The following is a 15184-nucleotide window of genomic DNA, read 5'->3' as shown; positions in this document are numbered from 1 at the left end:
TTTGTCTGGGAGCATTCTCACTGGCTCTGGCGACTACTGGCTACTAGCTGCCATCTTACGGACTTCCAAGCAAGCTCTATGCACTGCCCTCTATGAGTGCATCTGTGAAGCTCTTCACTAACTCACTTCTCAACAGCTAGAAATGAATTCCTTGTTCTACAGGTATGACAATGGATGCTCCGAGAAACTAGCGTCATTCATCCCTTCGGGACCGGTGCATAGTCGGGAAACATGCTAAATGCGCGCCAAACATGTAAACGGTTGACATTTGTCATATGAGAACGAGTCGTTTCTACGGCTTGTTCTTGAGTTCAACAACTTCTGGTTATCCTCATAACAACGGTTGGCTATCATTACAGAATCATCAGCCTGCAGACTACAACACAAAAATATCATAAAATGACATGAGGTGCGACGTCTTTTTTCAATTCAAGATAACATTTCGTTTCTTGTGCGACAAAAATTGAATCAATCTCTCCTGGCTTTTATATTTAAGGCGATGCACTACGTCGTGTAATATTTTAAATTGAGCCGCTATCAATAACAACCCTTACGTAGATGATAAGGTTTAAATTCCCGCTTAACACCATCCGCCAGTTTTGATTTATGCAAGAAAAAAACATGGCCAAAAAGTTCCTTCTATTTTATTTTGTGGATGTTCAGGAATAAATATTTAAATTTTTTTCGATAATTTTATAGATAACTTAATTTTCCACATTATGAAATAAAATCAAAACCGAAAATGGGTTCGTAAGTAGGAGATTTTGAACCTTAAAACAGTTTTCATAGGCCTCATACATTATTTTTTTCTGGGCTTATAAAAAGACTTATCTAAAAAATGCTCGATTATTTCGAAGGCCAAAATGTATTCTACTCGCAGTATTTAATTAAAGCATCTGAAACATTTCTAGGCGACCAAATTTTCAAACCAAAAACACATGATTTTGCATTACTACGTATGGCATCGCCTTAAGGCTTCGTTACAAGCGTTTAAAAAGAAGAAGAAGATTACCGAAGATGATTTGAAAGGGAGATATGTATGATAGAGGGAGCGCGCTAATATTAAAAAAATAGCATTATAATGAACAGACGTAAGCGACGTGTGTTGTGAACATAATAAAACAGAATTTATCTAAAATAGGGCAAAATCTCTCAAATCTGAGTTTAAAAAAGCATACTTCTACATAAATTATATGATAATAAATGGAAATAAAATAAACTGGTAAATATATTTAGCACTTGTACTACGGTGGCTTGAGAGAAATTCTCCATCTATGGTGTAGGGGCGCGCCCTGACACAGGGCGACGGCCTGGACAAGAGTGTTTTCCGATTTCCGGTAGCGCCGACTTGTCCCAGCTAGTCTGTGAGCAGTGAACCCATGCACCCTTCCCTCTGCGAACGTGAAGCGCTGCATCGCCAAGGGAGGCAGAACAGCGCCCTGTACGCGTGGATATACTGTACTCGGAGTGTATTAATGACGCTTTGTGTGTACCTTGTCCATAGTTCGCTAGTGTAAAAGTTCATGCAGTATGTATGGAATAGTTGCTTCTCCACCGAAGGACTGCACCAGTTGAATCTCCTGGCGAGCATGTTGGCTCGTAGTAGCTTTAAGTAGCATTTAGAAACACTTTGATTTTGTTTATACCTGTAACTGGTTAAATGACAGAACTAGATGTGTTTTTATAATTTTAGATTTACGAAAAAAATTCGTAAAATTAGTTACTTTTTGAACTGAATAGAAATTATCTTAAAAAATAACTTAAAATGTATTTTTAAGATCTTAAAACTTAAAATGTTCACGGAAAGTTAGTACACAGTTAGACAACAACTGATTTTCAGTGTCAAGGCTACCTTCGTGCAAAAAACATAATCAAAATCAAAAATGTCGCACTTCGGGGTATGGAAAAGCAAAAAAACTGGTCTGATTACCGTTACGCCTGTTACTTTTATGGACAGAGTTGAGAGTATTAATGTTATCATAGCTATGTATCCTGTCACAATAGAGCGTATAAATAAACTAGTTTTGGCTAACTGATCAGATACCAAGACTAAATAGTCGATGAAGTTAGCGAGGCGGAATTCATTTCTTGAAAAGTTGCTTTTGATTTTATTTGAAAGCCGAATGTTGAAAGCTAAATAGAACAGAAAATGTGTCCATAATTTGAGAATATAACGTATATTTTTTTACGTTTGTAAGGTATGCAGATTAAAAATAAGTTTTTTCACCTGACCTGAGTTTCATGAAAGGATTTCATGTGAGACTTGTCGATTTTAGATATGTCTAGCAAATTTAGGCATTACCAAGATTATAAATTTTATTTTTATTTCTTTAGTAATAAACAATTATGTACCTGGGTTGAAGAGATACTCATACTCAGAGGGGCGGCGCAGATACGTCTGTACCTATCACGGTCGTCATATCATTTATGGGTGACCTGATAAATCATCAAAATGATAATTCATCACATCTTTAAAAAGTTAGATAAAGTCATCAAAAGTGATGAAAAAAAACTTTATTAACTGGGTTAAGTAGATTAGGTAAGGTTAAGTTAGGTTAGGTTTTTTTTTCATCGTTTCTAATGACTTTATATCACTTTTTTAAAATGTGTTGAATTTTCGATGTGTTGATTTATCATGGAACCCATTTATTTCATACCTACACAGACGACACAAGGGGGTGAAGCTTAAAAAAAATATAGAGGTTACAGGGAAGTAACAAGGAAGTTGTCCGAATAAACTAGAAATACATATAGATATACGTACAAGCTGACGTGTAAGCCGTAAAGGGGCCCACGGGTAGGTACATTGAGTTCGACCTAGTACCTTTTGAAAGCTGTAAACCCACAGGATAACAATAAACTACATTTTTTTCTATAATTTTATATAAGGGTTCTCGCGAGACAGTGCAATGCCACATAATCGTGATGTGTGGATTACCGAATTTAAGTACAAAAATATTCTTTTGCCTTTGGAAAGGTCAAATAAAAATTAAATATATAAATTTATTTAAAAAATGTGTACATTATCTACACATATATAAAAAGGACTTGCAACTACCGCACATTAGTCCCAAATCCTCAATAACCACGGAGCCTGTGGGCTATGTCAGTGTTTCAATCCTGTTTGAATGCCTCCGCCTTTGGATAATACCTGAATTGATAGAATCAAGGTGTCAAGAGAAATCCTACTGAAAACGACATATAATAGCCATTAACGTTAATTATTTTCCATTAAATCGTTACGCCAGCAGTTGTTATTAGATTGAATGATTGAAATCAAAATGTATTGCAATTACGTATACAACTAATCTTATAAATCATTGGAAACTTTTCATATTTGAAAAATTTACACTGTAGTTCATTTATTCTGTGATTGCCGATCAATATTGATATTTATTTTTAGCTTTGGTGTTGCTCGGGATTATGAATGGTTTCAAGTAAAGTTTTGAGGTTGTAATTTCTAATGTAAGAGGAAGCTACATGCCAAAAATGTGTATATTCTTGGTATACCTTATATTGTAGGTAATAGGCTTTAAAATCGCTTGAAAAACGGAGTCTAGAAACGTTCGATTTCAAACACAAAACTGGTTTTTATTTATTTTGTAAATAATTTTATTAGAAAGCAAAAAAGTTAATCAAGTGAAACTGCCACAGATAATCTTAGCTATAATACTGTATTTTTTTTAAGTTGTTTCCTTTATGCGTTCATACATTTCTATTGAAAAAAAATATTTTTAAGTAGTTTACATTTATAGTTTTATTGAGTAATTTATTATTTTATTTGTATTCTACAAGCGAAACGATAAGAAAATCTTCAATTTATCTAAAGCATATTTGTTGGTATTCATAATGTACATTAATTCGTTATAAAGGTTAAGGTGGAAATAATGTTATTGTAAAGAATTGAAAGTTTTTACTTTTAAAGTATTTGTTTCACTTATCGTGCCATGTATTCCTCAGGCGTTCCCGACTTCTTCAACAATTCACTTCCACGTCATACATTATCGTGGCACCAATAATAACTCAATTTAAAGTTTTCAACGAAATCGGTTCAGTACTTTTGTTTTTACACACAAATACGGACATTGATTTTTACGTATATGGATGATTTTTAACGATTTGGTTCCATTTTAGGTATGTTGATTGTCGATTGCGGGACTATTTATAGAAGAAGGGTTGGTATATACCCAGTTTATTTAATGTTGTGTCGATACCATGTAAATTTTGGAAGGAAATTTAGATTTTTAACGTTTTAACAAATCTTTTTTCCTCTATTACATGAAATGAAAGATACCTAAGTTTTGTAGATAACATTATATTATTTTCAGATCATTATCATGTAAAATTTCAGGCAAGTAATACAAATTAATATAATTTTTTTAAAACAAATTTATTTAAAAAAAAGATTTTTTGAATTTTAAAGCAGTGGGTAAAATACTAATATGAGATTTTTAAATAACAAATAACTCCAGAATACATATAAATAATACCATATTGCATGAAATAGCTCGTATTAAATACGTTTGCGTGACAAGAGAAAAAAAGAGTTTGTAAAATCTCTTTTGTAAATAATACCATAATAATAGGTGTGTTCACGAGATATTTAACGTAACAATGTCAGAACAATTACGGCACAGAACTTCAAGACAAATATCGCATTTTCCCATCGCGATAATCCATCTTCAGAGAAATTATGAAACGCAAGGGATAAAATTGTAAAAGTCTCTGGAAATCTCGCTTGAATAAGTTCAGTCTTTTAAATATTGAAACCACACTTATTTTGGAGGAACACGGCTGATCTTATGTTTGAATATCTCTGGGCTAAGAGTAATCGTCTGCATTACGGAAGATTTCCTTTCAGGTAGATCGTAGGTGGATGTTTAGATATTAGATATCAGATATCAGATGACCAATATTGGTGATAACACATACATATGAAATACCAGTGCGCTATGAACAGAAAGATTAGGCAGAAGACGTAGGAGAATGAGACGTCGTATTTTATGGCTTCGAAATCTACGTGATCGGTACGAGGGTAGTTCTGAAGAGTTGTTCCGGGCTGTATCCTGCAGGGTATCCTGCAGCTCTGATGATGGGTCCTGATGATAGTCAACTTTCGATATTCTGATAAGAGAGCACCAGAGGAAGAAGAATAGCATCAATTGCAAGCCCGTATTCTATTGGCTGTGATGATTTTTTGACTTAGGTAATGAATTCGTGGAACTGGGATAATTATTTTGTCGTAGCAGCTACTCTTTAAAATCTTCCGTTTCTGAACCTCGATGGGGCATTTCGTGACACGAAAGCAGACCGGAATCTTGCATTTTGTACGGTGGCCAATGGAGGAATAGTCTCAGCTTCAGGATTATCTCCCTGGCTCCTGGGGTCTACAGAAGCTCGTGTTGGCAGTTCAAAGGCAGGCCCAGAGGGCCTCCATCCACTGGCTGGATAAGGTCCTTCCACGGGGGGTAGATAAGTAGAAGCCAAGTCCGTTGTTGTGGGAACATCAGTAGTAGTCAATTCCTGACGAGAAAACTGGACTGATTGGAATACTGAAGGCTCAGAAAAAGCCATGGAAACCACACCAAAAACAACCAGAGACATAATCATCTTCATCTTAGAGATTAAATAAACACTTGGGTACACTTAAAGACAATCTTACACTTGTGCTGAGCAGTACCGATGAACTGATGCTACTTAAAAGATTTTTTCTTCTTTTATACTAACTTTAATAGCTTCTTCAACATTGATCAATCCTAAGACATCGAATTTAATGTGGAGGACAATGATCCTATTATTAAAATTAATATTACGTTTGATATTGACAGTTTACGGTAGGTAGTTCTCAGCTGTTCTTGTAACAGTTCAGTTACGTATATGTGATACTAATGGCATATTAGACTGTCCTTATAGCCTTTGTCGACCCTAATACACCGAATTTGAATGTAATTGAACTTTAATTGATTTTCTTCCTTATGTAGCCATGTTATGAATGTTGGACAAGTATTTTGACGACCCTCGCGGTGTACGTGGTAATGTCTAACCTTGAAATGAAGGGACCAGTTGTTATGAATTATGCTTAGATTTTAGTTCCAATTTCGATGGGACAAGCTTGTCTTAAGCCTGTCTTAATTTAGGTGTAATGATATGGAAGAGAAGCTTGCGCGAAAAATATTACTGATATTTCCAGAGGGAAGATGTTGCAACAGACAAAGTTGGTAAAGCAACCACGGGGGCTGTCTGAGGAGAGAGTGGGTCTGTTCGTAATGGACGTAAGCTGCTGAAGTTGCTGGGACTGGATTTGTCTAAGCGATAGGTCCCCGACCCCAACAGGACAAAGGAAAGAAGATGAGATGATTTGATCATGTGAGTAGGTAGTAAGTCCTATTATTTTACGAATCAGTGATAGAATAGGTATATAAATTACACGGTCGTTCCCGTGCAGGCGCAATTGGAGTAGTCCGCTCCGGGTACCGACTTGCCAAGGCGCCAAGGAGCCAAGGCACTAAGGCGCTGTTAAAACCACAGCGGCGCGCGGCGCCCTTTAGTTATACTAGCGCCGATTGTCTAAGGCCCGGTCCTGTGTAGTTATCTATTCTAATAATATTGTCAACGCAAAGGAACCCATGGAAAAGAACCATAAAAAGGAAAATACAGGGGCGGTTATTAAAAATGTGTCCTTGGGCATGTGCCACACGAGCTGCCACTGGTAACATGTAATAATATTATTCGTCCAGGCTTATAACTTATGAACTACATAAAACTAATAAGATATTTGCTAGTAGAAAATGACCGTTCAAAACCGTGTGAATAGAGTGTATCGATTTGTTTTAAGTTTATGGGCGGGTTGTTTCACAGGATGGAAAAGTTTTGTTGGCAAAGAGTCTTTGTTGAACGGATTCAAGTGAAACGTTTGTTCTCTCAAAGAAGCCATTGATTTACGGCCATCAAAACTGCTTACTAACTACGTCTTTATTTAAAAAAGTGCTGATGAAGATTGCTGGCCAATTTGTTGCGAATTTCCGTATGTGTTCTACGATTATTATCCTCAGAAACACCGTTAACATTCTGGATGAGGCCCACTACTTCCCCGCCCTGTTTTAGGTACTGGTGGTACCCCTTCAGAGCTCTCGCAAGGACGCTAATTTTTTTGATATAACGAGTCTACATTTAAAGTTTCAAAACAAGACCTCCAAAATGTCCATGCATACAATGTTATTCGCAGTATGCAAGTGCTGCGTATAAGTTGTTAATATGATCCATAAATAAACCACTCTCGTAGCAAAATATGGCCGAAAAGAGATAATAATATTCATCCGGTCAGTTATTTAGTACAAGAATAAATATTTTAATTAAAAGTTTCGCACGCCATCTGTGTTTTTAAACTATCACTATTTCTACATAATTTAGCAGAAATCTAAACCAGTTCCTTGAACATTTGAACATTTAGCAGATATCTAAACCAGTTCCATGAACAGTTGAACATTTTTTTTGTATATAAAATAAAAAGTATTGCCATCTGTGTTTTTGAACTGTGACTAACTGTAATTTAGCAAATATCTACACCATTTTTGTTAATATAGGTTTCATAATCTCTTTTTTACCGATAGTGTCTTTCGTAATAAATTTTAGGTTAGGACGTTAGCCCCAAATGTCAAATATTTTGAAGTCTGACGTTTATATAAATATCTAAAAGTTTTCAGATCGTTAAGCACACTAGAACGATGTTTACCCGTAGATTTTTATCCATTAATGTGCCATGTTTCTGTCGGGCTGTAAATTACTCCTCTCTTCAGTATCAAAAACCGTTGAAAAGCAATTCTTTCGGTAACATTTCACAGAACCAGTCACAGTTTGGAGTTATTCTAACTAACTGTTATTTGCCTTCGAATTATAGTAGTAAAAGGCTAAAAACCGACAAGAAGAAGAAGAAAGTGGATGATGTATGTATATATTATTATTTTTAATGTATACCTATTTCGTCTTTTGTGTTTGTGTGATCATAGATCAGATGTAGTTATGAATATAGCCAAGTTGTAGCCATATTCAACTGTGAAAAATTCCCTATAAATTTTCAGACTCTGTTTTATTTTTTCCTACGTACACAAACGGTCATAAGGTGTACATGTTTATAACACTGATAACATCTTTACAGAGCAATTATAATTTTAGAATTGTGTTTATTTTTATACTGAACCTAACTAACAAACAAACCATCATGCCGCTTCGCTAGACTGAGAGGATGGACCGCCACATGTCTTAGTCCACGCTCCTGGCTTCATTTGCCTTCACACATACACTTCTGTTATTTTTTACTCTTACCCTTTATCCATTCAACCGATCTTTGTGTCCAAACCATCTAAGCATCCTGATTGTTAAAATTTATTTTTATTTCTCTTTTTCAGAATTCAGATGACGAAAATGAGGACGAATTTAAATCTGATGATAAATCACTCTCAAAAGATTCCAAATTGTTATCTATTAAACTTACATCAATGCGAGCAGATGCCATCTATAAGGCAGGGCTGGGAGTTAGTCGAAAGTGAGTTTAAATGGTAGTTTGCCTCCATTCCACATTCCTTCTTATGTTTAATTACTACAATATTATACTTCACCATCCAAAGGCATCATAATAAGCTGTCAAAAGCACTATTCATAGGAAAATGTATATTTTAGATTTCAATATAGCTTGGTACTGCTATATTCTGAGTTTACTATTCGGTACTCAAACATGTGAGTAGTGGGTATCTTCTTTATATAAAGTTGGTTGTCTGTTGGGGCGGGCAGTGGGGATTTGATTTGTATACAAATCTACAGTTTTATTCCGAGGTTGAAGAAAATTTGCACACTTGACCTTAAAAACAAGAGGAAGGTCACTATCTGTATATGAAGCCCAAGCAACACCGGGGAGTTCAGCTGGTATAATATATATACGTATATCGTCGACGGCAATCTATCACCGCGTAAATCATATTAGGCCACTTTTCAGGAGAGACAAAAAACCGTTTTTACTCAACAACGAAACTGCTGCAAACTGTTTTATTTTGCATTTTTAATTGACTTTTTAAATATATATTTAATTACATATTTGTTTCTAGCCGGAAATTAAACGATAAATTACTTAAGCTCAGTAAAAATGGCAAAAGTTTTGACTTAGGCGGAGATTTATTCTTGTAGGTAGGTAGGTATGTAATATCATTATAGTTTAAAGATGTGGAAAAAGGGGTATTTATTTCAAGAAGTTATTAATATGTTACAATGAAGGTAATATGTTACACGTCACATTAGTATGTAGACAAATAAAACAGTAGGTACTTACCTAATCAATAAAAAAACTCAACGAAACAGACAATAACACTTAACAATTAAATGCATCAATCTTTTTTAAATATTTGAATTTAAAAAAATGTACATAGTAGGAACCTCACAATATAATTGTGAAGAAAAATTAATGTCATTCATACAATTCATACAGTAACGAATCATAATAACTATGACAATATTGCGGTACTACTGATTCTAAGTAGCTGTAAATTTTTCCACTTTGATTCTTTTACTTTAATTCTGTCTTAGTACAGTTTTGGAATATTTTCATTAAATGTTATTCATATTATTTGACAATTTCAACAACTGATTGAATCGTATAAAAAGGTTTTTTTTGCATAATTCAAAAAGAATTTGTATGTAAGCATTTGAACGCCTATGGCTTATTGTGAGGTTTATTATAATATGTTCACCTTTATTAGCAAAGTACTTCCATTTGATTAAATAAAATTCAAAAATGAAATAATTATTAGCGCGTACCTCACGTTTTCCCATACAATGGAAGGAAATACTATGAGGTGTATCAATGTGTAAGTCAATAATGATTAATAATAACGTACACCAAGTGCACAAAACATTGTTTGCAACAGATCATTACTAAATCTCATCTTACATACCTTTAGTAATTTTTCAAGAAAACCATTGTAATTAGCGAAATAACGTGTTGCCGCAATGACGGTTGACTGAGCGCCGTAAGTAATGAGCAATAACTGAGATAGGCGATGATTTTACCCAAACAGAAGGCATTTGGTATGAGTGGTGACACTATTTTTGTTGTAGGACTATTCCCTTGCATTGAAAAAATCCTATATTAATCCAACCGATGTAGGTTTGTTACCGTCGTCATATGGCATTGCAGGGTGACTTACGCAGTAATGGATTGCCGTCGATGATAGATAAGATAAGTTAGTTGAGTTTTCTGCCTATTGTGAGTATTTATTTACTGTAATTAGAGACCCCATTCATAGCATTAACGATATTTTCACGAATTAAAGCGATAAATGGTGTTTTTATGAGCAAACTGTTTAATCCTGCGATTGTAGGTCAGAATGTCCAGCGATCAGACGCTATTCTTTTAGCAAGTAAAAGTAGGCTTGCACCAACATTCAAATCTGTAGTTGACAGTACATTTCTGGAAGGTAACAGCCATTTTCAAAGACAGCTTGTAGAGCAAGTGAGGGATGGGGTCACTGTAGACATAATTCGGCTACTCTTAGCTGTAAAAATTGTTCACAGTGAATTTGCTGAGGCAGCTCTGATGACTGTGTGGGCCCCTATAATCTTCTATTGACAGATCGTAGAACGAACATGACACACTTTACTGTAGAAACATGTGCCATGTTGAGTTTCAATCAATAATACAATAAACACGTTTCAAGTGATTTTGCTAATTTAATTGTTTTTCCCCTCTTGCCGACTCCCATTCCTTGACATTATCCTATTCAGCTATAAAAACGCAAAATTAAAGCTATAAAAACTATTTTTTTCAATAATTAATGCTACATTTCTTAAAAATCAAAGCTATGAATTGGCGTCTCTAACTATAATGTATAGTTATTGACAGTTTACCTAGAGAACGGCGACCCCCTACATATTTTAAGTAACTGCATATTAATAAATTATTAATAAAAATCCTTTTTTGCCACCAAATTCTAGTAATAGATTTTCAAATTTTATTATTCAATCTAAGATACAAGATATAAATCACATAAAAACCCAATATTTTTTCCTCTACTATCCTAACACAAAACTATTGATATCCATGTTTTAGTTTCTAATTGAGGAAAACGACTGTGCAGCCTTTTTCAAATGAAAAGGCAGCACATCATTTCCTCTTACTTTGTATTTGCTAAACACCTTCCTTCAGGACAGTCCCTGTGCAGGCGCAGTTGGAGCAGTCCGCGCTGACTTGCCAAGGCTCTAAGGAGCCAAGGCGCTGATAATACCTAATACAGCGCCCTTGAGGTTTTTACTAGCGCCGGGCACCGTTTAGCTCAAGGCCGACACTCCCTTCCTCCACTTTAAAACTTTGCCTATAACCTCCCAACTCTTGAGTCAATTAAAAGTGTTATCCGTATAAATAATAATAATCGGATTATTTGAATAGAACCTTTTTTGTAAAAATTCACCGTAAAGGCGCTGTATAAACATTACTTGCTAGGATTTATCTATGTACAAACAGATACAGAAACATACAAAATTGTGGATAACCATTACATTGCCGTAATGTTAACCAGTTGAACGATGGCTACCCATATTTGGGTTCACCGCTCTAGGCTTTGAGTGATGGCGGTCTACATTTAGGTAGACGATTTTTTAGAATTATTTCAATGTATCTCGAAATTCCCTCAAATACCTCAATTATAAACTTACAAAAAATATGGGATAAACGATTACATATTAATGGATACATTGGCCCTAAATCACAGTAATCCGTTTATATGTTTCCGTATTAATATTCGAAGGCATGATTTTTCGAATGAGTGCGGCCGAATCCAAAACCGAATGCCCGGAAATCTCCATCGCTTAAGGCATTTATTCTGAAAATACCCATTCGCTCGAGTGGATTCTGATTCCTGACGACCTTTAAATTTTTTACTATTTAGACTAACATAATGTGTTTTCTGTTGCTATAACCACATTACGATTAATTAATGTTTTTAAATATATTAATTTCATGTATATTTTGTATTTTTACAGTAAAATTGAGACCCTTTTCTATGAAAGCAAGCTTCGAATCAATGGAAAAAAATTGATGAAGAAAAGTGCTCAGGTATGTCAAATTTCATCCAGTATTCAAAAAAGTTACATCCCTAATGCATTGGTAGATAGCATTTACTAATTAACTACATAACCATCACACCGTTTCCACAGGGGTAGGCAGGGAGGACGGACCGCCAAACAACTCGGTCTTGGCACACACTTCTTGCTTCATTCACATTCATACATCGTCTCATGTATACTATTCTATTATTCTGACTCTTGACATGGCCCATAATGTTTTGTTAAAGTAGTTTCTGCACTATTGTGTTTACATTTCAAATTCTTTATATTTTAGTTGTGGTTAAAACAATCATTGTCTTCTTGTAATAATTTATTGTTATTAAATAGTTAGAAAGGATAGAAAGTAATCTCTAAAAACATACCCCTTACTAATAATTTGTTTTAAATTTTACACAACTGATAAACAAACATACATTTGGTTGTTTAACAGTTGTGTAAAATTTAAATCACATTTACTAGTGAGGCCCATGCAAACAGGCCTAGTAAATCTTCATTACAATGAAATTACAATAAAATTTAGTAAAATTTATAAAATTCACAAATTTAAAAAAAAATTCAATAGAATGTCAGATGTTGCCCATGATCTAACTCAAGGTTAATAATTGTGTTTGATAAAACTTGAAAGGGTGTCCTACATCGCCCTCTCTTAACTTCTCAAGTGCCAAAATTACCCATTGGATATGAAAAATTTGTATCAGTTGAGCGCCGGTAATTTTCTAATTGGTAATCTGACATTAACCCATTCTTTTTGTGGGATTTTTGCGCTTGGCACACTACGGAGCGATGCTATCGCTCAGAACGCGCAGAAAATCCCACAATGGACTGCGTTGTAAACCGTTACCTTACTTTCGGATTTTCTTTTCTGCGCAGTGGCTTGGGGTGGCTTGCGGTACCGTCGCTCTGAAGTATATGCATAATTCTCGCTAATAGGTCGCCACAGCTCGGCGTTCCAAAGGTTAAGCGTACCTCAAATATCTCCAATTTTGTCAACTTTCACCAAAGATAATAGAAACAAGAGGGAGATATGTAATGGAAGTGTGCCGACTGTCGCCAAGCTACAACCAAACTACAGGGACCATCAAAGTAGCAGAGCCAATTCAAGTTATGCGTTTGGTGTGTAGGTAAAAAAAAAGATGGGACATCACTGTGCGTAGATGTGATTTGCAGTATTGTGGGTGAACGATGTTGGCGACACTTTTTTATGCGCACGGTTTCATACCACCAATGTTTCATGGCCCATCTACCTTTTTTCTATTATCTAATTAGGGAGGCGGGTGTGGGTACCGCCACCCTGAGAACCAATACCTGTGCCGTAGGTCACCCCAAGTGATTTGCTATGTTTGGTTACTTAGCAGGGGTACCCCAGTTTATGGGGTTAGGTATGATTTTAGCTGCATGGCGGGATGGATTTATTCATCACTTCCTCTCTTTATTTCCCTTAAAAAGTCCCTCCGCACAGCTTTCCTAAAGATTACTTTCCTCCTTTTTTCATCCGCAAAAAATATTTTTTTTAGGGCTTCCTTTGTGGAGTTAATGTAAAAAAAAAATCTAATGCTCTTACCCATTCTCAAATGATTTAGAAAATATTTTTTTTATTCATTCCAGGTATTTGAAGGTGACGAACTGGACATCGTGAAGGGCCTGAGTCCTCACAATCCCAACTTCTTATTTGTGTCTCGATTTGAGATCCTGAAAGCCGGAGTGGAGGATGATCAGATTGTAATGACTGGGCGGCGCTTTAAGTCACTCCTCATCGAGAACTATGAAGACCCTTGGAAACAAGAAACAATGAAAGAACTATCCTAATTTTTTGTAGGGCTGAATACAGAATTCATACATAGTTTATTGGTCTTGTCCGATGTTGTTTTTAAGTTTTGGATTATCTATGAATTTTGTATTATGATTATTTTTTGTGATGTGAAAAAAAAAATTAAGTTTAGTGGCCAGCAATAATTGTATTATTTTTTATCCTTGTAAACTTATTACTTTTTTGCTTTAAACTCTCCCTAAATGAAGCCAATCTTTAATATTTATCCACTCTAGCGAAAGCTACCCAGGTTTGGGTAACACCACTATACCCTTGACCGATACCTAGTTACCCAAATTTCTGTAGCTGTAGTAGGTAGGTGAGTTTTGTGAATTAAAATGATTTTATTTAGAATATCTCGCAGTCAGCCAATATGTTAAGGTTAAACGCAACGCTCGTTGTATTCTACGTGTTCACAGATGGCGTTAATTAATTAATTTTGTTTAAATACGCTTTTGCAAGGTATTGCTTTACAGTATTAAGACAAATCATTTGTTTGCGCCTGTATATACGCAATATGAATATGAATCAATAGTTTTGTTCGTTTAAAGACTTAATTCTTTCGAGAAAGGCACAGAAATACAATATTTTACCGATGATTCAATCCAATATTGTATTTGTATGCCTTTCTCGATAGAATTGAGTTTTTATATGGACAAAACTATTTATTCATATTCATATTGCGTATATGAGGGCGCAAACAAATAATTTGTCTTAATACTGTAAAGCAATACCTTGCAAAAGCGTATTTAAACAAAATTAATTAATTAACGCCATCTGTGAACACGTAGAATACAACGAGCGTTGCGTTTAACCTTAAGTCGCTAGCTTGATAAAGCTTCTATCGATTACCGAAAGATGTCACTAATCTACCTCTTATGGAATATTCTACATAGTGGTTTTTCGTAGTGGGGTCGTAAGATATCAAAAATATAATTAAAAATTATGTTTTTTCACTTTATTATTACAAACTATCAGTGGTCATAATTTTACAGAAGAACAAAAAATTCTACCCACAATGCAAATTACGGTTAAACGAGACGTTTATTATAATCTACGTGTTCATAGATGGCGTTAATTTAATTATTGCATTAACATATGATTTTACGCAGTATTTATATGAATAAATAGTTTTGTCCGTAAGTCCTTCAAGAAAGGCATACAAATACAATATTGTATCGGTGATTCAATCCAATATTGTATTTGTATGCCTCTCTCTTGAAAGAATTGAGTTTATATACACATAAAACCATTTATTTATATTCATAT

At 34.9% G+C, this 15184-nt stretch overlaps 1 protein-coding gene across 1 annotated transcript; it reads left to right on the top strand.

Moving 5' to 3' along the window:
* Nucleotides 1–7628: 7628 nt before the first annotated feature.
* LOC149415399 (mitochondrial transcription rescue factor 1) lies at nt 7629–14070 on the top strand. Its single transcript, XM_089642401.1, has 4 exons — nt 7629–7943; nt 8406–8542; nt 12025–12097; nt 13714–14070. The coding sequence occupies exons 1-4, from the start codon at nt 7725–7727 to the stop codon at nt 13912–13914; spliced, it is 630 nt and encodes a 209-aa protein (XP_089498527.1). The 5' UTR covers nt 7629–7724; the 3' UTR covers nt 13915–14070.
* Nucleotides 14071–15184: the final 1114 nt, after the last annotated feature.

This window comes from Hesperophylax consimilis, chromosome 18 (genome assembly GCF_061612785.1).
Source record: "Hesperophylax consimilis isolate HC1 chromosome 18, BYU_Hcon_1.0, whole genome shotgun sequence".
Lineage (NCBI taxonomy): Eukaryota > Metazoa > Arthropoda > Insecta > Trichoptera > Limnephilidae > Hesperophylax > Hesperophylax consimilis.
This window is presented reverse-complemented; position numbering and strand designations above follow the sequence as displayed.

Bases quoted from the DNA above. Each gene is read 5' to 3' on its own strand.
- LOC149415399 (XM_089642401.1), top strand. From the start codon at position 7,725: ATGTTTACCCGTAGATTTTTATCCATTAATGTGCCATGTTTCTGTCGG. The intron at 7,944-8,405 runs GTATGTATATAT...TCTCTTTTTCAG, and splicing joins AGAAGAAGAAAGTGGATGAT to AATTCAGATGACGAAAATGA. The intron at 8,543-12,024 runs GTGAGTTTAAAT...GTATTTTTACAG, and splicing joins GGGCTGGGAGTTAGTCGAAA to TAAAATTGAGACCCTTTTCT.